This window comes from Grampus griseus, assembly GCF_964374135.1.
Source record: "Grampus griseus genome assembly, chromosome: 1".
Classification (NCBI taxonomy): domain Eukaryota; kingdom Metazoa; phylum Chordata; class Mammalia; order Artiodactyla; family Delphinidae; genus Grampus; species Grampus griseus.
The window spans coordinates 129,230,795-129,253,322 of NC_139017.1; the positions used below are offsets into that span (position 1 = coordinate 129,230,795).

General features: G+C 36.8%; 2 protein-coding genes and 2 pseudogenes across 4 annotated transcripts in view; 3 read left to right on the plus strand and 1 right to left on the minus strand.

Annotated features, from left to right (window-relative positions):
- The window catches only part of ITGB3BP (integrin subunit beta 3 binding protein), an 88,135-nt gene that overhangs the window by 25,045 nt on the left and 40,562 nt on the right, over window positions 1–22,528 (plus strand). The window contains exon 3 of the mRNA XM_082653545.1: window positions 10,734–10,869. Coding sequence (XP_082509671.1) covers window positions 10,734–10,869 — 136 coding nt within the window. The remainder of the gene's footprint in view (window positions 1–10,733; window positions 10,870–22,528) is intronic.
- Window positions 11,554–12,427, plus strand: LOC309821964 (peroxiredoxin-1-like; annotated as a pseudogene). The gene has a single exon. The product of its transcript is annotated as a peroxiredoxin-1-like (transcript).
- On the plus strand, window positions 13,936–14,453 carry LOC309821981 (heat shock factor-binding protein 1-like). The gene has a single exon (XM_082653557.1). The coding sequence runs from the start codon at window positions 13,973–13,975 to the stop codon at window positions 14,201–14,203; it is 231 nt and encodes a 76-aa protein (XP_082509683.1). The 5' UTR covers window positions 13,936–13,972; the 3' UTR covers window positions 14,204–14,453.
- On the minus strand, window positions 20,310–21,757 carry LOC309821953 (keratin, type II cytoskeletal 8-like; annotated as a pseudogene). The gene has a single exon. The product of its transcript is annotated as a keratin, type II cytoskeletal 8-like (transcript).

Consider the following 22,528-nt stretch of genomic DNA (forward strand, 5'->3'; position numbering starts at 1 on the left):
CCGTGAGCCACAACTACTGAGCCTGTGCATCTGGAGTTTGTGCTCCGCAACAAGAGAGGCCGCGACAGTGAGAGTCCTGCACACAGTGATGAAGAGTGGCCCCTGCTCGCCTCAACTAGAGAAAGCCCACACACGGAAACGAAGACCCAACACAGCCAAAAATAAATAAATAAATAAACAAATTTTTTTTTAAAAAAAGTATTATATCTCTCAGAATTAATTCCTTAATCATCAAATGGACATCTTTGTTCAAATTCCCAATTATCTCATATACTTTTTGACAGTTCAGTTCTCTTTTTTTAATTTTAGCGTTTTTTATTGAGATATAATTCATGTAATATAAAATTCATAATTTTAAAGTATACACCCGTGGTTTATTATATACTCATTACATTGTGCAGCCATCACCACTATCTGATTTTAGAACATTTCCATCACCCCAAAAAGAAATCCATACCTATTAGCAGTTAGTCTCAATTTCCTCCTCCCTACCCCCCCAGTCCCTGGCAACTAATAATTTATTTGCTGTCCTTATGGATTTGCCTATTCTGTACATATTATATAAATGGAATGATACAATATGTGACTGACTTCTTTCATTTAGCATAACATTTTCAGGGTTTATCCATGTTGTCACATGTAACAGTACTTTATTCCTTTTTATGGCTGAATCATATTCTTTTGTATGGGTATATCACCTTCTGTTTATCCATTCCTCAGCTGAAGAACATTTGGGTTGTTTCCACTTTTGAACTATTATGAATAATGTTGTATATAACATTCTTGTACAATGTTTTGTATGAACATGTTTTCAGTTTTCTTGATTACATACCTAGGGGTGGAATTGGTGGGTCATACGGTAATTCTAACTTTTTGCAAAATTGCCAAACTCTTTTCTACAGCAGCTACACCATTTTACATTCCCACTATCAGTGTATGAGAGTTCCACTTTCTCCACATCCTCAACAACACTTGTTATTTTCTGAATTTTTGATTCTAGCCACCCTACTGGGTGTGAAGTGCTATCTTATTGTGGTTTTAATTTGCATTTCCCTGATGATGTTGAACATGTTTCCATGTACTTATTGGCCATCTGTATATTTTTTTTGGAGAAATATCTGTTCACAACTTTTGCCCATATTTTAATTGGGTTGTCTTTTTACTGTTGAATTGTAAGAATTCTTTATACTGTTACCTTGTCAGATATATGATTTGCATATACTTTCATCAATTCTGTGTGTTGTCTTTTCACTTTCTTGATAGTATCCTTTGATACACAAAAGTTTTAAATTTTGATGAAGTCCAATTTACTTTTTCTTTGATTGCTTGTGCTTTTGGTGTCATATCTAAGAAACTGTTGTGCAGTCTATGGTAATGCAAACTTTCAGTATGTTTCTTTCTAAGAGTTTTATAGTTTTAGCACTTACGTTACATTTAAGACCTTATTGAGTTCATTTTTGAACATGGTATGAGGTTAGGGGCATGTGGATATTCATTTGTCCTAGCATTGTTGAAAAGCTATCATTTCCCCCATTGAATGGCCTTAGAACCCTTGTTGAAGATCAGTTGATTATAAATTCATGGATTTATTTCTGGACTGTCAAATCTATTCCATTTGGTTGTAGATCTGAACTTACGCCACTACCATGCTGTGTTGATTACTATAAGTTTTCAAAAAGAAAGTTTTTAATTACTATAAATTTGAAATTAGGAAGTGTGAGTCCTCCAACTTTGTTCTTTTTCAAGATTGCTTCTGTTGTTCCATATGCCTTGCAATTCCTGGTGAATTTTAGGGTCACCTTCTCATTTCTGAAAAAGAAAAATTTATACTTTTGATAGGAATTACACTGAATCTGCCATTTTAAAATTAGTAATTCTTCTGAACCATGAACACAGGATCTATTTCTATTTATTTTGATTTTCTTTAATTTTTTTCAACAATGTTTTGTAGTTTTCAGTATACAAGTCTTATACTTTTGGGTTATTTTTTTTTTTTTTTTTTTGCAGCTCTGTTTTTTTGTTTATTTTTATTTTTTATTATTTTTTTATTTTTCGGTACGCGGGCCTCTCACTGCTGTGGCCGCTCCCTTTGCGGAGCACAGGCTCCGGACGCGCAGGCTCAGCGGTCATGGTTCACGGGCCCAGCCGCTCCGCGGCATATGGGATCTTCCCGGACCGGGGCACGAACCCGTGTTCCCTGCATCGGCAGGCGGACTCTCAACCACTGTGCCACAGGGAAGCCCCTTTTGGGTTATATTTATTCCTCAGTATTTTATTCTTTTTGGTGATAATGTAAATGGTTTTTTGTTTTTTTGTGTGTGGTACGTGGGCCTCTCACTCTTGTGGCCTCTCCCGTTGTGGAGCACAAGCTCCGGACGCACAGGCTCAGCGGCTATGGCTCACGGGCCTAGCCGCTCCGCGGCATGTGGGATCTTCCCGGACCGGGGCACGAACCCGTGTCCCCTGCATCGGCAGGCGGACTCTCAACCACTGTGCCACCAGGGAAGCCCTGTAAATATTTTTATAATTTCCCTTTAGATCAGTCATTGCTAGTGTATAGATACACAGCTAATTTTTGTATATTGATCATGTATTGTGTAACTTTGCTGAACTCTTGTATTAGCTCTAATACTTTCTTATAGATTTTTTAGGGTATTCTATATATCAGATCATGTCATTTTTCTTTCCCATCGGATGCATTTTTTTCTTATTCTTGCTTATTGCCCTGGCTTGAACCTCCAGAACAATGTTGAGTAGAGTGGCAAGAACAGATATCATTGCCTTGTTCCTGATCTTAGGGGGAAAGCATCCAGTCTTTTACCATTAAATATGATGTTAGCTGTGAGTTTTTCCTAAATGCCCTCTGTCAGATTGAGACACTTCCCTTCTATTCCTAGTTTGATGATTATTTTTTATTATGAAAGAATTGTATTTTTGTCAAATGCTTTTTTGCATCTATTGAGATGATCGTGTGGGTTTTTTTCCTTTATTCTATTAATATGATGTATTATATTGATTGGTTTTTGTATATTGAACCAACCTTGCTTTCACAGGATAAATCCCACTTGGTTGCAATATATAATTCTTATTTTTCTCTGGTTTCAGTTTGCAGGAATGTTGAGGATTTTTGCATCTGTATTCATAAGGGAGATTAGTCTGTAGTTTTCTTTTAAGGTGTTTGTCTGGTTCTGGTATCAGAGTAATGTGGTCTCATAGAATGCGTTAGGAAGTGTTCCCTGTTTTTGATAGAGTCTGAGAAGAATTGTGTCAGTTCTTCTTTAAATGTTGGTAGGATTCACCAGTGAAGCTCTCCAGTCCCACGCTTTTCTTTTTGACAAGTTTTCTGAATTGATCTAATCTCTTTACTTGCTATTGATGCATTCCAGTTTTCCATTTCTTCATGATTCAGTCCTGGTAGGCTGTGTATTTTGGGGAATTTGTCCATTTCATCTAGATTATCTAATTTGTTGGCATACAGTTGTTCATAGTATCCCCTTATAATACCTTTTATTTCTCCAAGGTCAGCTGTAATATCCGCCCCCCATTCCTGATTTTAGTAATTTGATTCTCATTTCTTTCTTAGTCAGTCTAGATAAAGGTTTGTCAATTTTCTTTTCAAAGAAGCAACTTTTAGATTCATTGATCTTCTCTATTTTCTTATTTTACATTTCATTTGTTTCCTCTTTAATAGTAGTATTTATTATTTCTTTCCTTCTGCTTCCTTTGGTTTTAGTTTGCTCTTGTTTCTTAAGGTGGAAGGATAAGTTATTGATTTGAGAGCTTTCTTCTTTCTTAATGTAAGTGTTTAACTTTCTCTCTGAGTACTGCTTTCTCTTCATCCCGTAAGTTTTTACATGTGTTGTGTTTCATTTTCATTCTCCTCAGTGTATTTCTAATTTCCCTTTTGATTGGTTATCTAGGAGTTTGTTAATTTCCATGTATTTTTGTATTTTCCAAATGTCCTTCTTTCTTTAATTTCTGATTTTATTCCATTGTGATTAGAAAACATTCTTTACAAAGATTTAAATTACATTCTTTAAAAAGAATGTAATTTACATTCTTTAAAAAGATTTAAATCTTTTTAAATTTACTGAGATTTGTTTTATGGCCTAACATACCTTCTATCCTGGCTAATGTTACATATGCACTTGAAAAGAATGTGTATTCTGCTTTCGTTGGGTGGAGGGTTCAATAGATGTCTATTAGGTCTTATTGGTATATAGTGTTGTTCAAGTCTTCTGTTTCCTTGCTGATTTTCTGTCTAGTTGGTCTATCCATTGTTGAAAGTGGGACACTGAAGTTTCCAACTATTATGGTTGAATTTTCTATTTTTTCCCTCAATTCTGCCTGTTTTTGCTCCTTGTATTTTGGGGCTGTCTTGTTAGATGTGTATGTGTGTGTGTGTTTATAATTGTTATATCTTCTTTTTTTCAGTATCAGTAAGTCTTTATTCATTGTGTTTTCTTGGAGAAAAGAAGAGGAAGGGGAAAGGATCAGCATATAGCAGAAGTATATAGCAAAAGTATAGCAGAAAGGGAAGCAAGTATCCATTAAAACCATAAACACACACTGGTGATAGATTCACCAAAGCCCAAGGGAGCTCAGTCTTCTGTAGTTCAGGAATGAGAGGAGGGTATCAGGGAAAGAACAAACAGGTTCATGCTATCTTTCCCTCCTTATAAATTCAACAGTTAGCACAAAGCTTTGGTTTCTAGTAGTAAACATGGAGTTACATTTGTCCATCTCCTATTAAACATAAGTTTTGACTTAAATTTTTTGCATCTGCATAAAAGCTCCCGAGTGACTTGGATATATACGTTCATCTTCCCTCTCTTGGTTTCCTATCCCGTCTTTCTACATGAAAGCCCCCCATTGCTTCTCTCAATCTGTAATAGGAGATTAAGTAGGTTTGGTCCATCCATATGCCAGTGTAAGTGTTTTGCATGAATCTTATCAAGGAATAGTCTTGACTCACAAGGTTTGGCACAAGGGATGACATCTTCCTAACTTCTTCAGGTTTTTTTATACAAATCATTCAGGAGTTATGGAGACACTCAAGAATCTAATGAGTATGTCTGTGTAGTGTAGGAGTCAAGTTTTTAGGACAGAAGATCTGGTCTAAAATAGGAAATAGGGAAAGGAGAACAAAAAAAAAAAGGATGATCTAAGTCTTTCCCTTTTTTTCAGCTTTATTGAGTTATAATTGACCAAAATATAAGATATTTAAAATGTACAATGTGATGATTTGATGTATATATTGTGAATATACACACACACACACACACACACATCGTAAAAGGATTCCTCCCATCAAATTAATTAATGCATCCATCACTTCAAATTTTTCTTTTTTTCTTTTTCTTTTTTGGTGAGAACGTTTAAGTTCTACCCTTTTAGCAAATTTCAGTTACTGTACGATACAGTGTTATCAGTTATAGTCACCATGTTATACATTAGATTCTCAGATGTATTCATCTTATAACTGAAAGTTTGTACCCTTTATCAACCTCTTTTTATTTCCCCCATCCCCCAGCCACTAACAACCACTTTTTTACTCTCTATTTCTGTGAGTTGGACTTTATTTTTTTCCCCTATTAAGTGATACCATGCAGTGTTTGTCTTTCTGTCTCTGTCTTATTTCACTCAGCATAATGTCCTCCAGGTTCATCCATGTTGTCACTAATAACAGGATTTCCCACTTTAAGAAGAGTGGCCCTAAGATGATATTCCAGATCCCTTTGGCTGGTATACAGTCCTCTGAAAGATACTTTGTCTTTTTTGCTTTCAATACAAAAAGAAATTTGTAAACAATTAAAAACCCAGAAGAACATTTAGAAAGATCAATACATTGTATTTACATAGTCTGAGTGACCTAACGATCACCAAATCAGCAACTGTCCAGCTTTATAAATCTAAGACAAATAAAATGTTTAAATGGAAAATTAGCACATGAAAAAATGTTCAACATCATTAGTCATTGGAAATACAAATTAAAACCACAAAGGAATACCATTCCCACTCACTTGAATAGCTAAATAACAACAACAAAACAGAATGGCTTTAAAAATCAACCCTGGAATGTCTAAAACAACCTAAGCGTTGGTGAGGATGTGCAGCATTTGGAACTCTCATTTATTGATCGTAATTTAAAATGATACCAACACTTTAGAGAACTATTTAGCCTTTATTTTATATATAGAAAATAAATCTATATCCATCCTATAGTCTGGCAATTCCATTCCTGGGTTTCCCAAATAAATAAAATCATATATCCACAAAAGACATATACAAAAATGTTCTTTAGCCCCTTAATTCGTAATAGCCCCAAACTGGAAATAACCCAAATGTCCTTCAACAGGAGATTAGAAAAACAAATTCTGGTACATTTATACAAAGGAATAGTAAAATTAAAAGGAACACAATCTTACCACACACAACAACATAGATGATCTCAAAAACACATTGAAAAGAAGAAGCCAAACACAAGAGTTATGTATTTAATTTATATGAAGTTCAAGAATAGGCAAAAATAGCTATGGTTATAGGAATTAGAAAGTGGTTGCTTCTGGGCTGCAGAGTGGGAATTGAGTGGAAATGGGTACAAGGGAATCTTCTGGGATGACAGAAATGTTCTTCATCTTGGGTGGTGGTGGCATCAGTGTATATATACAGTTATCAGAACTCAGCAAGCCAGACAACTTAAGATCTGTGTATTTTATTGTAAGTAAATCATACTTCAATAAACAAAAATATATTTGAGGTAGGATTCACTTTCTATTCTGAAAAAATAGGAGGACATATGAAGGAATGATAATAGCCATGAAAATATATCTTTAAAAACTTATTGAAGACTACAGTGCAAGAGAGTAACAAAATGGTCGTGTCTTTAATATTAAAATTAATATTTTAATGTCTTAAAATTGTGGAACAGTAGTGTGCACAAATAGAAACACCAGTGTATCAACTTTTTAGCCAATGTTTTATTTTTCCTGTTAAAATATTTTTATCAAAGTAAAATTTATAGATTGTGAAATTCACAGATCTTGAGTGTACAGTTCAATGAGTTTTAACAAATGTATATCCCTGGGTATCAAACACCCAATCAAGATATAGAACATTGTCATCAGCACAGATCTAATATATTGGTTATATCCTTTCCCTGATGTCCCTGTAAGATCACGGGGTAAGTGCAAAATGCTTTTGTTCTCTATAACTACCATTAGAAATAACAAAACCTAAATATTATTAGAGTCATTAAGGGTGATAATTGTGGCAACTGATAAAAAGTTAGTTGATATTTAGGACTCTTCTAGGAACCCTAGGCCCAAATCGTGAAAAATCCCTGAGACAGCTAGTATTTAAAATTTTCTAATGTAAATTCTATAATAAGTACTAGTGATGTATAATACTGCCTTAGGTGAAACATTCCAATAACCTAATTAACCAGTGTAAGATTATAAAGAATTGTCTCCCTTTAGCTACCCTAATTTTTCTTTTGCTTCTGGTTGTCCAAATACCTACAGTACCTGTATTTTTAAATATTTCAGTGATAGCATAGTCTTGTAGTTCATAATAATAATAGCAGATCCATTATATCCCACATTTCATCCTGAAAGAACCCTTAGTTAGTACTTTCTGGACTATAATAGGTAAAAATATATAAAATACAGATACCTTTTTGGTAGAATATGCTTTAAACAAGGTGATGAAGCAAGCTACAATTTGTGAAACATATTGAAGGAGAATGTCATATATATTTGAAATTCTGGAGAGAACATTCATTTCTTTTTTTCTGGGCAGAAAAATGAATGACCAAATTTTAGTTTTGCTAATGTACAAGGTTTGACCTTACAGAAAGTACAGTGGCATTTGGACTGATCCTAGACAGACTCTTTTTTTTTTTTTTTTAGTGTGGTATTAAATAATGTTGTCAATAAATATTACAAGCAGTTGTAAATTATTATAGAAAGTAGTTGTGACTTATCTGATTTCTATATCCTTATATTTTGTTTGCATCCTGAATTCTTTCCCTTCTCTAGCCAAATCTGTTCTTCTCACTTTTTCTTCCTCTATTTTTCTAAAGGACCTGGTAGGTAGCACTCATCATTGCTGAATGGAAAGAGTTCCAGACTTCTCAATTAGTAGCTCAGTCTTCTCTCAAATCCCAGTCTTCTTAACTCTTCCTTTTGTAGGAGACTAATAAGAAGACCAAGTCCTTCAACGTTTGGGCGTTGGCAGAATGGAAATTCTTAGGATTCTAGGATCACTTTTAAGCATCTTCAGAGTTTAAAAATTAGAGGACCTTGGTTAAACTTTGAGAGAAAAAGAACTTAAAGAAGTAAGACTATGCATTTGTGTGTATCAGTAGGCAGACATATAAAAATGCATTATTTACTGAAGAGTATTTAGTGGGATAGTAGGGAAAGGTAGATTTTCTTTTTTCCCTCTAAGTACATTACGATTGTAGACATATATTTTCCTTTTTAATCAACACAGATCACCAAAAAAAAAAAAAAGAAAGCAAAAGAGAAGACAGTATTTTTAAGGTGAGGGGAAAAACTTTATATATATATATATACACACGCGCGTGCGCACACACACACCAAGACTTATTTTACAAAAGCTAGAAAATTGTTTTCAAGGAGAAATGTATGATCTGCAGTTGCAATATTTAGATATTTGGCAATTGGAAAAATAATTTTTGGTGAAAATAGGAAAACAGATTGACATAAATGTACATTAGGGTAGTGACTTTCATTTCTTGTACATACACAGTGAAATATTTCTGGGCAATAAATTCTTAGAAAAGTGGGGTTGGATTGGATAAATGTCATAGTTTATGACTGAATACTTATAAACAGCTGAAAACTCAAGATGGAGAGGTAATAATAACCACCTGTTAAAGAGACTTAAAACCCTTTCACCTTACAAAAAAGATTACTTTGAAGCTATAACTTGATATTGTAGTTTGATTTTTTTTAAATATTGGTTATATTTGTGGCTACTGTGGATACATAAAATAAAAAATATAATGCCTTTTTTCCCCCAATACAAAGAAGTATCTATCATTTAAAATCTTACCTGTAAAAAAAAAAAATTGATGCTATAGATTCTGGAACTAATACCAAGATTATTGAAAAAGGTGACACAGCCACTATTTCTGCCATGGTGTCTTGAAAATAAAGAATAGGTGACAATGGAGAATTATATAACTATTTCAAGTCAGCAACCAAGCTAAAGTTTAATTCTACAGTGTTGGCAACATATCATGAACCTTCAGACCTTTCCTTTATCCCTAAATCCACCCTGTGCTGTCTGTTTCACCTCCAGATTTCAGGTTTTTCATACCTTTTATTTTCAGTTATCTAAGCCTCACCCTTCCTCTTCACAAGAATCCTTCTGTGAGATTACTGCAGCCCACTTTGGTTTTCCCTCTTCTCTGAATTTCTGTAACAAGCATACTACCTTTAGACCTGTCCTCTGCTGTTTATGAGGCCAGAGCAATTTGTTCTCTTCCTGTATACACATTAGTTAGCAAATGCTGGGTGATTAGTAAGCATTATAGAAAATACGTTTAAAAAGAATTCAGAAGAGCAAGCAATTATAGTGTGATAATGGGTGTTTGGAGGAAGTGGATTATGAATGAGGCCCCAAACCAAAGAAAGACTAGCTGAGACCCAAATGTGCATAACCTAAGTGACTGGGACTAAAGGCGTCAGTTAATAATAGATGAATGAACCAGTGAACAAATGAGTATATTCTTTTTTTTTTTATTTTTTTTTTGGGGTATGCGGGCCTCTCCCGTTGCGGAGCACAGGCTCTGAATGTGCAGGCTCAGTGGCCATGGCTCACGGGCCCAGCCGCTCCACGGCATGTGGGATCTTCCCGGACCGGGGCATGAACCCATGTCCCCTGCATCGGCAGGTGGACCCTCAACCACTGCGCCACCAGGGAAGCCCCAAATGAGTATATTCTGAATAGAGTGACCTGGCTAAGTTTACTGGGCTGTTTCTTTTAAATCATTCATTCATCATACATTTTTGAGTTCTATAGTACAAGGATGAAGTAATATGTATTTTCAGAAACTTAAATACTAATGGGGTATACAGAAATGTAATAAATTATTAGAATTTACTAACTCCAGTAAGAGGTATGAACAAGGTCTATGGGAACACAGAGGAGGAAGCTGCAGAGAGGATTTGTGTAGAATAGATCAAATTCTCAAAGGCCTTAAATGCCATACTCAATTGTTTGAACATTCTTTTTGTTTTATCATTAAGATACTGTGTCAGAGCAACTTTGTGAAGGTTAAGGACACCACTAATCCTTCCTAGGGTTTCCCTGTGGGTCTTACTAAGAGACACTTCTGAGATTTTCTCTGGTCTAGGCCCATAATTATACTTCACGTTCAGCTAACAACAACAGGATGTAATTGGGAGAGTCAGCTATCTCTTCTTGTTTGGAAATACCATCTCAGAATGTAGTAACCACTTAATGTTAAAATTTCATAAAATCAAATTGAGATGCCCTAATCAGTATGGAGACCAGGAAAATGTACATACCTTGAAATAACAGTGTTCACTTTGAAGATAATAATTGTGTGTATTTAAAATCCGAAAAGAAAGATCAAGGAAAAGAGTATTAGTTTGAATTTTGCAAGTTTTTCAAATGTATTTCCAAAGATCTGTAACTAAACATAAGTATTTTTGTCCCAAATTAATATTTATTTCTAGTCATTTGATTCTTCAAAAATCACAAGGAAGATAAGTGTTACAGCCTATTCTCCAACAACTGGAACCTGTCAAATTAGCCCATTTGCTTCTCCCACAAGCTCTAAAGAACAAGAGAACAAAAATGGACCATCAGATGGTTAGTTGAAAATTCTTTTCCATTTATTGTGAGATTTTTCTAGTTATTGGTTAAATCAGAATTTTGATTTAATAATATGTGGATCTTGCTGCAGCTGATTTTTCTCTTTTTTCTTAAAGAATTCAACATAGAAAAGACTAGAATATAGGTAACACTTTGGACATAAATGTAAACTTTATAGGCAGTTATTTTAAAATGCTACTGCAGACTTTGTTCTCTTACTATCCCATCCATTAAATAGAAATTATGGCCTGACTGCCTTCAGCCACTATCAATTATAATGGTATAGCCCCTTAACAAGCTATCCATCATGTGCATAAATTAAAGGGCACATAATTCAGGTAATGCTACACTACAATTTAAGAGTGATACTTCTGAATGTTATTTTTATCCATGTTATCCGTTTAGTTTTTCCACATTTCCTGTGTCTTTATAGCTTTCTTTTATTTATTATATTTCATCCTCTTTACTATTTTAAATGCATTTGCAAAAGGTTTTTAGAATTTTCCATTAGAGAGTAACCTAATTTTAATATGAAATTCTTTATTCTAAAATATTGTTAGTTTAATTTTGACCACACATATTTCTTATTCTCTGGTAGTTTATTTCTAAAATATTCATTTAAAAGATACAGAAATCTAGGCGTGTCTCCTTCCTGACTGTCCTCTGTAGTTTGTCTGTGAGAACTGCTGATAGCAATATGTCTTCAGGAAATGCCAAAATTGGGCACCGTGCCCCCCAGTTCAAAGCAACTTCTGTAATGCCAGATGGTCAGTTCAAAGATATCAGCCTATCTGACTACAAAGGAAAATATGCTGTGTTCTTCTTTTACCCTCTTGACTTCACCTTTGTGTGCCCTACGGAGATCATTGCTTTCAATGAAAGGGCAGAAGAATTTAAGAAACTCAACTGCCAAGTGATTCGTGCTTCTGTGGATTCGCACTTCTGAAACCTGGCATGGATCAACACACCCAAGAAACAAGGAGGACTAGGACCCATGAACATTCCCTTGATACCAGACCTCAAGCGCACCATTGCTCAGGACTATGGGGTCTTAAAGGCCGATAGAGGCATCTCATTCAGGGGCCTTTTTATTATTGATGATAAAGGTATCCTTCGACAGATCACCATAAATGACCTTCCTGTTGGCTGTTCTGTGGATGAAACACTGAGACTAGATCAGGCTTTCTAGTTTACTGACAAACATGGGAAAGTGTGCCCAGCTGGCTGGAAGCCTGGCAGTGATACCATCAAGCCTGATGTCCAGAAAAGCAAAGGATATTTCTCTAAGCAGAAGTGAGCACTGGGCCATTTTAGGGCCAGGCTGAAGTAGGTGGCCATGAGAACAAAACCTCTTTTGTACTATTGTCATGCTTAAAACACAAGATCTTACACTCAGCCCAGATGTGGTGTGGGACAGGACAGGCCTTTCCTGCAGCGGTTGGGGAGGCCAGCCTTTCTTCCTCTGGAGGGAATGGCCTGAGCTGTATTATGGGGCAGGCAAACTGATGTGTATAGTAGTAGGGTATCACTTTTGGTCTTCTGTAGTTTTATTAAACTTGAGCTGAGAAAAATAAAGATATAGAAATCTAGATTTCATAGGTTTAATTTTTAATATTGTAAAAGGTCATGAATCAGTGACATGTCAAGTTTTTATAATATAAAATATTAAATAGGTTTAAATTTAATAAAATATATTTTAGATATGCTGTGATTAGCCTGATTCATATTTACTATTTAATATTTGAGTGCTAAGCATGTACTAGAAACTACAGAGAAACAAAGAAGTCTCCTCATTTTACCTAATTTGTTGTAATGAAACCTATAATGAGATCTTAAACTTTTGAACGACTTTTATTTTACTTTAATCAGGTGCTTTTAATCTTAAAGCTATCACTACTATGTTTGCTTTCACAAAAATACATGAAGATGTATGTGTTTTCTTCAAGCTCTATATAGTTCTGGGGGTTTTTTCATTCGCTTGATATATCTTTTGTTTAAAATTAAAATTAGTGCCTTAGAGATAGAACATCTCTATCCTGGAATGTGAACAGATTTCAAGTGGATACATACTCAATTTCCATATTGAAATTAAATATGGACTTAAGGGAACATTTCTTTTGCCCATAAAAAGATTGGTCACATGATCTCGGTTGACATTTAAGTGGATAATTATCACAGATTATAGTACTAGGTAAGCTCTTTTTTAAAAAGTCATATAGCAAGGGTTCCTGGGGTGCTGGTAATATTCTATTTCTATGTGATGGTTATGCGAGTTCACGCTATAATTATTCATTAAACTGCACATACGTGTTTTATGTACTCTTTGATATATAGATCACACATACAGAAATCTCAAAATAGAATTCTGTCTAGAATCTTATATCGGATTATGTCATTTGTAATCATTACATTGCTTTTCCTAATATGTCATCTTATATATGTTTTAGAAATAGGAAAGCCTGGGTCTTATAAAGTAATTTAAGTTCCAAATGAAGTCATAACTTCTGTTAACAATTCTCACTTTTTGAATATTGTACAAAACATAAGGTACAATTTAAATAAGCACTTTTACTTAAATAGCATTTTCAAGGACATTTTAGGTGCTACTCACTTCCCATCACACTTAGGATATATAAGTCAAAACTTTATCATGACTTTCAGGGCTATATGTCATCTAATACCTGACTACCTCACCTGCCTCATTTTCTGCTGCCCTTCCGATGTTTACAGTACTTTAGCCACTCTTACTTTCTGGCTATTTGTCAATCGTGCTGAGCCTGTTGCCTTCACAAGAACTGCACTTGCACTTTTCTCAATCTCGAATATTCTTCCTCCAGGTATTTATATGTACTTTCTATATTCATTTGAATCACATACTATGTGAACAGGTGACAATATTAACTTTAAATCTATTTATAATTATAAAAGGAAGAAAATGTGGTTCTAAGTCTTCCCTCTACTTAGACTCTACATGGCCCACAAATGGCATGAATGCTTCCAGTTTATACATTTAATATACACACATACGGGGCGTCTGCGCAGACAAATGGAAGTGTAGGTGACGGTCTGAGACAGCACCGCCAAGCTGGGAACCCGGGAGATGGCAGAGGCTGAGCCCAAGACCGTGCAGGATCTCACCTCGGTGGTGCAGACACTCCTGCAACAGATGCAAGATAAATTTCAGACCATGTCTGACCAGATCATTGGAAGAATTGATGACATGAGCAGTCACATTGATGGCCTGGAGAAAAACATCGCAGACCTCATGACACAGGCCAGGGTGGAAAAGCTGGATGGGGAAAGCAGGATCGCTGCCACACAGAAGACTTGAAGGTTGCTCATCTGCTCTGGAATCTGGAACACCCTTTTTACAAGCCAAGAGAAGCCGGATAGCTTTTTGCAACTAACTACTCTGTGTAGACAGGCTTTATATTATAAAGTGTGCATTCTTCTTACCACATACTATAGAGTTGGTTTATAGAGTAATTTCCCTCCCCTGCCCCCCATGTTTCCTGAACATGGTAACTTCACGTCTTGGACCTTGGTCAGTTGTGCTATTAAACACTAAAACTTTGGCAGTTCCTGCATACAGATGTCAAATTTTTTAGTGTATTTTTGTGAAGTCATTTTTTTTTCTATCATTCCCTTTGTAGTAGTTGCTGTTTGATAAAAGTTGCTGTGTAATTTTTTTATTGGACATAGGGTAGATCCTTGGTTATAAGATTTTGTGAAGTAAGGCATTGATAGTTAAGGTTCTTTGATCCTCAGAGTGACTGAGTAAACACCAAATAGTGTGTTGGCGATACTTTCCAAGTGGTTAAAAACATTTAACATTGTGTATTCAGAAATATCTGGCACTACTCTGTCGCCAAAACTCGAAATGGAACCACGATTTTATGTCTGACTCCCTGAGGTCAGATGCTACAGTAACAAAGAGTGACCACAAGCCACTTTACGGTTAGCATTTTTAAATACAGACAATGACAGAGTTGTCTGATATGATGAGGTTTTCAGCAGTTAGAGTTTTGCATGAGGTTTGAACCTTCAGTAGGACCTTACCTTGTCCATCTACAGCAGTTACCATAGGAAATCTGGCAGGACTTTACAACTAAGCTACTCCATCTTTTGAGCTAGTGGCTGGGAAAAGAAACAGAAAAGGAAAACAGACCATGTTAAATCCATGCCTACTAAATAACTAGCAGTAGGCTTGAGTTTTTAAGAAATACTGTTTCTTTAAACTGTTTCTTACCTAAATTCGAGGAGAGTAGTGGCTTTATAATTGATGATGGAAGACAGGGAAAATAACTCCTACGGCTCAGCCGTACAGTGTCAGGAGTGCTGAGCCCAGAGGCAGTGTTGATGGGAAGGAGACCCATGCAACTGTCACAGCAGGATGATTTTGTATAGAGAATATGGAAGAAGCTGAGGAATGGAACAGTGCTTTGGAGAGGGAAACCCGTAGTCAACACAGCATGATTTTTTTAAAGTTTCCTATGTCACTAGTCTTAATTGTTTGTACTGCAAATATATAATAATATTAAGGAATAATTTGTCCTATTTATAAATTATATGGGGAACACAGAGGAGTCGATTTCTTCTGGGATAAAATGAATTCCCCACTGTTATCACCAAGCTGCAGAAACTCCCTCACTGGGCCGGTAGGTTGTGCTGCGAGATGTGGCCCTGAAAGCCCAGAGCCAGCTGGACTCAGGGACTGGGTAGAACCGCATGCAAGATGCTTCCAAGCCTGGGAAATGGCAAGTGGACCATCAGGATGTAAGCAGTTGTCTTCCTTAAGTAACAGAAAGGTTTCAGAGAAAACTCCCCTGACCAAAAATACCTGCCGTGAATAAAGGTGCCTGAAATCCTGCTTAAAAAAAAAAGATACACACACACTCTTATTTATTTATCATCATATATATTGATTACATTTATGTATGTTTGTGTGTGTGTATCATTATATTGCTATCCCCTCCCCTACCCCTTAGCAAATTTTTCCAAACTAGTATCCTTTTCAGAGGAGAGGAAAGATGGTAAAATTTTCTGTTCTTTTACTCCCAAGATTCCATCAGACTTATTTTTTAATAGTTGAGGTAGAAGGATAAACAACAAATTTGCATAGTCAAAGAGAGTACTTGTAAATTAGACAATAGATCTGTAAAGATCATCCAGACTGTAGCAATGTAACAGCACAGAGAGATAAAAATAAGTCCATCAGACTTATTTTTTAATAGTTGGGGTAGAAGGATAAACAACAAATTTGCATAGTCAAAGAGAGTACTTGTAAATTAGACAATAGATCTGTAAAGATCATCCAGACTGTAGCAATGTAACAGCACAGAGAGATAAAGAGATGGAGTATATGATAAAACAGTAAAGAGAAATAATGGATAGAATAAGATCCAACATATGTCAAATAGGAGTTCTACAAGGAGGAAATAGAATGGAGCAGAGGCAATATCTAAGATATATGGACTATCGGCTTTTCATAATTGAGGAAAGACAGGAATTTCCAGATCAGACTGGCATGCTTCATCTGAGCAGGATGAAATAAAACAAATTAAAACAAATTCACACCTAATCGTATCATGGTAAAAATGCAGAACATCAAAGACAAAGAGAAAATTTTAATGACAGCTTGACAGTAGACTTCTCATCAGTATCTATAGGCTGCAGCAGGAAATGGAGTAATAATACCAACTGAAAGTCACAGCTGAACTTTTTATTCAGGAAGTAAGAATGAAGTAAAGGTATTTTCAGACAGTCTGAGAGAATTTACCATTCACAGATATTCCCTGAAAGGATTACTAAAGAATGTACTTCTGTAAGTACATGCTCATAATTGAGCCTCAAATAAAGGAATGAAATGCAAAGAGCAATGGTAAAAAAAAATAAATTAGCAAACATGTTGGTAGATCTATAAATCTAGTTATAAAACTGTGATTACAAATCTTGCTGACTATAAAGCAAAACAAAAACAACTTGATAGGGGGTTGAAAACAAATACTAATAGACCATAATAGCATGGGAGATATATGAGGAAGCAGAAGGGAATTAAAAATTTTAAGGTCCTTATAATTTTCAGGGAGCAGATGGAATATCTGTCACTTGACTTTTTAATGGTATTTTTGTTTACTTGCCTGTAAAATGGGGAAAATAATAATATCTACCTCAGGATTGTTGTGAGAAGTAAAAGAATTAATGTACGAAAAAGACTTAGAACAGTGCCTGGCATATAGTAAGTGTTCAATACATATTTTAGCTATACTTTAAAATATTATTATTATACTTTAAGAAAAGACGTCAGATGATTTAATGTAAAAGGATAAAAAAGCAGTGAATATTAGCTTTTTAAAAAAGCAAAGAGTTGGTACAAGAATATTAATATTAATATAGACCAAAATAGACTTTAAGACAAAAAGGCTTTATTGAAGATAATACGAATTTTTACATAATGAGAGAAGGAAAGATTCACTACCAGAAAAAGGATCCTGACCTTTGTGCATCAAAAATAAAAACTCAAAACATGACGAAATAGGACAGGATTGCAAGGAGAAACTCACAAATCCCTAATCATCATAGGAGATTTTAAACTACCTCTTTCAGAAACTGATAAAATGGATAAAAAAAAATTAGGAAAGATACAGTTTGTTTTTTATTGTCATTCAACCGATTTCTTTTCTTCCAGTTTTATGGAGCTATAATTGACATATAGCACTGTTTAAGTTTAAGGTGTGCAGCATAATGATTTGACTTACATACATCATGAAATGATTACCACAATAAGTTTAGTGAACATCCATCATTTCATATGGAAGCAAAATAAAAGAAAAAGGAAAAAAATTTTTTCCCTGTGATGGGAACTCCTAGGATTTCTCTCTTAACAATTTTCATATATAACATATCACAGTATTAATTATATTTATTGTGTTGTACATTACATCCCTAGCATTTATTTATCTTATAACTGAAGTTTGTACCTTTTGACTACCTTCATCTCATTCCTCCTCCCCGCTACCCTGTGCCTCTAGTAACCACAAATCTGATCTCTTTTTCTATGTGTTTGTTTGGTTTGGAGGTATAATGGACATACAACACTATGTTAGTTCCTGGTGTACAACATAGAGATTCGATATTTCTATACATCACATAATGATCACCACCATGAGTCTAGTTACGATCTATCACCATAAAAAAAATATCACATTACTATTGATTATATTCCCCAAATGTACATTTCATGCCTGGGACTTACTTATTTTATAACTGGAAGTTTTTACTCTTAATCTCCCTCACCATTTTCTTTCATCCCTCCATTTCCCTCCCCTCTGGCAACCACCTGTTTGTTCTCTGTATCTATGACAGTTTCTGTTTTGTTACATTTGTTCATTTATTTGGTTTTTTAGATCCCACATATAAAAGAAATCATGACACTTGTCTTTCTTTCTCTGACTTAATTCACTTAGCATAATACCCTCTAGGTCCATTAATGTTGTCACAAGTGGCAGTTTCATTCTTTTTTAATGGCTGAGTAATATTCCATTGTATATATATACCACATTATCTCTTGATGAGCACTTACGTTGCTTTTCATATCTTGGCTATCATAAATAATGCTGCAGTGAACGTAGGGATGCATATATCCTTTCTAATTAGTGTTTTCATTTTCTTTGGATAAATACCCAGGAGTGGAATTGCTGGGTCATATGGTAGTTCTACTTTTACATTTTTGAGGAACCTTCACACTGTATTCCATAGTGGCTGCACCAATTTACATTCCCACTAACAGTGCACAAGGATTCTCTTTTCTCTACATCCTTGCCAACACTTGTTATTTCTTGTCTTTTTGATAATAGCCATTCTGACATGTATGAGGTGATTTTGATTTGCATTTCCCTGATGATTAGTCATGTTGAGCATCTTTTCATGTGCCTGCTGGCCATCTGTATGTCTTCTTTGGAAAAATGTCTGTTGAGATCCTCTGCCCATTTTTTAATCAGGTTGTTTGGTTTTTTGATGTTGAGTTGTATAAGTTCTTTATATATTTTGGATATTAACTCCTTACCAGGCATATCATTTGTAAATATCTTCTCCCATTCAGTAGGTGGCCTTTTTGTTGTGTCGATAGTTTGCTTCGCTATGCAAAACTTTTTTGGTTTGATGTAGTCCTGTTTATTTTTGCTTTTGTTTTCCTTGCCTGAGGAGATAATATCAAAAAAAATATTACTTTTTTTGTTTTGTTTTGCATGTACATTCATTTGTATTATTTTTTTAGATTTGACTTATAAGTGATACCATACAGTATTTGAAATATTTTCATAGGTACTAAAGATCTTTCCAAGAATTTACTAAATCAATATGCATTTAAACAGTCAGGTACTTTTACCTCTAAAATCGTACTTATTTTACTGTGATATCCTGAGGAACTCACTATTTTCTAGATATTAGTATCAACAATCCCTTGTTGTCAACTCTGAGACAAAAAAATGGGGTTAAATAATGCAAGCTGGAAACTTTAATATACTTTGATTTTTAAAAAAAAAAAATATATATATATATATATTTTTTTAAGGAACCAGTTGGTTGCTCTCGTGAAATCCCTTTTCTTTTTCAGCATCTTTATTGGAGTATAATTGCTTTACAATTGTGTTAGTTTCTGCTGTATAACAAAGTGAATCAGTTATACATATACATATATCCCCATATCCCCTCCCTCTTGCGTCTCCCTCCCACCCTCCCTATTCCACCCCACTAGGTGGTCACAAAGCATGGAGCTGATCTCCCTGTGCTATGCGGCTGCTTCCCACTAGCTGTCCGTTTTACATTTCGTAGTGTATACATGTCCATGCTACTCTCTTACTTTGTCCCAGCTTACCCTTCCCCCTCCCCACGTCCTCAAGTCCATTTTCTACGTCTGCATCTTTATTCCTGTCCTGCCCCTAGGTTCATTAGAACCTTTTTTTTTTTTTTAGATTCCATATATATGTGTTAGCATACGATATTTGTTTTTCTCTTTCTGACTTACTTCACTGTATGACAGACTCTAGGTCCATCCACCCCACTACAAATAACTCAATTTTGTTTCTTTTTATGACTGAGTAATATTCCATTGTGTATATGTGCCACATCTTCTTTATCCATTCATCTGTCGATGGACACTTAGCTTGCTTCCATGTCCTGGCTATTGTAAATAGTGCTGCAATATACATTGTGGTACATGACTCTTTTGTGTGTGTGTGTGTGTGTTGGCAGAGCCAGCTGAAGCTTTACTCTTGGATTGGCTTTTAGTTGGGGGCGTGAGCCCAGGCAGTTGACTTCCCCCGGGGTGGGCTAAGGACGGGGCTGAGCCTCAGGTCTCTGGTTCTGACACTCCCCCGCACAACTCCTTCTTGCAGGAGCAAGTGAGTGGGGAGGCTGGGAGGGATCGCAGGAGGCTTTCACTTGTTCAGAACGTCAGAGGACTCAGACACCAGCTTCCCATCGTGGGTCTCAATATTCTTCACAACCACAGTCTTAGAACTGGTACAGCTGAAGGAGCCAGAGCCCAAGCTGGACTGGTAGGAGCTCAGGCTGTAGTTGAGGCGAGGGGTCCCGTAGGCTGAGGTCAGTCCACCTGAATACCCACTGGTGGTCTTGGTGTGGATACTCATGTTCTGCATCCCAGACTCCAGCCGGCTCTCCTTGCCCTCCAGCAGCTTGTGGTAGGTGGCAATCTCCATGTCCAGGGCCAGCTTGATGTTCATCAGCTCCTGGTACTCACGCAGCTGCTGTGCCATGTCCTGCGTGGCAGTTCTCACAGCAGCCTCCAGCTCAGCCAGCTTGGCCTGAGCATCCTTGATGGCCGGCTCACCACACTGCTCAGCATCAGCAATGGCAGCCTCCAGGGAAGCCCTCTGGCCTTTGAGGCCCTCAATCTCAGCCTGGAGTCAGTTGATGTTCCGGTTCATCTCAGAAATCTCTGTCTTCGTGTGACGGAGGTCATCCCCGTGCTTCCCAGCCAATGTCTGCAGCTCCTCATACTTGATCTGGTACATGGTCTCAGCCTCGGCCTGGCTGCGGTTGGTGATATCCTCATACTGGGTCTTGACCTCGGCGATGATGCCGTCCAGGTCCAGAGAGTGGCTGTTGTCCATGGACAGCACAACGGAGGTGTCAGAAATCTGCGGCTGCATCTCCTCTCCATACAGTTGCCTGTAGAAGTTGATGTATTCAGTCAGCCCTTCCAGGTGGGACTCCAGCTCTACCTTGTTCATGTAAGCTTCATCCACATCCTTCTTGATGATGACACATTCATTCTCCATGTCTGTGTGCTTTTGGATCTCTTCCTTGTACTTGGTCTTGAAGTCCTCCACCAGCCCCTGCATGTTGCCAAGCTCCACCTCCAGCTTCAGCTTCACCTGGGCCACGGTTTCCAACTGATGCCAGAGGTTGTTGATGTAGCTTTCAAACATGTTGTCTGTGTTGCTCCGGGCTGTCTTCTGCTGCTGCAGGAGGTTCCATTTGGTCTCCAATATCTTATTCTGCTGCTCCAGGTGTCGCACCTTGTCGATGAAGCAGGCAGATTTGTTGTTCAGAGTCTTGATCTGCTCCTTCTCCTGGGTGCGCATGGCCTAGATGTTAGGGTCCACCTCCAGCTTGAGGGGGCTCAGCAGGCTCTGGTTCACTGTGACAGCTGTGATGCCCCCCAAACCCAGGGCCCCGCCATAACCTCGAGCCAGACTCATGCTGGTGCCCAGGCCACCCCGGAAGTTGCTGCTGCTGCCCACCCAGGAGAAGGCCGAGGAGCTGATGTGGGCACCGACCCACTGGTATAGGAGCGGCTGCTGAAGGACCGGGGGCTGGAGGTGGACACCTTGTAGAACTTCTGGGTCACCCTGATGGACATGGTGGAGGCTGGAGTGGAGGCGAGGAGGCCGAAGCAGACAGAGACTCGAGGAGTTGAGAAGCTGCTTCTCCCATGACTCTTTTTGAATTATGGTTTTCTCCAGGTATATGCCCAGTAGTGGGATTGCTGGGTCATATGATAGTTCTATTTTTAGTTTTTTAAGGAACCTCCATACTGTTCTCCATAGTGACTGTATCAATTTACATTCCCACCAACAGTGCAAGAGGGTTCCCTTTTCTCCACACCCTTCCCAGCATTTATTGTTTGTAGATTTTTTGGACAGCCATTCTGACTAGTGTGAGGTGATACCTCATTGTAGTTTTAATTTGCATTTCTCTAATGATTAGTGATGTTGAGCATCCTTTCATGTGTTTGTTGACAATCTGATATCTTCTTTGGAGAAATGTCTGTTTAGGTCTTCTGCCCATTTTTGGATTGGGTTGTTTCTATTTTTGATATTGAGCTACATAAGCTGCTTGTGTATTTTGGAGATTAATCCTTTGTCAGTTGCTTCATTTGCAAATATTTTCTCCCATTCTGAGGGTTGTCTTTTCATCTTGTTTATGCTTTCCTTTGCTGTGCAAAAGCTTTGAAGTTTCATTAGGTCGCATTTGTTTATTTTTATTTTTATTTCCATTTCTCTAGGAGTTGGGTCAAATAGGATGTTGCTGTGATTTATGTCATAGAGTGTTCTGCCTATATTTTCCTCTAAGAGTTTGATAGTGTCTGGCCTTACATTTAGGTCTTCAATCCATTTTGAGTTTATTTTTG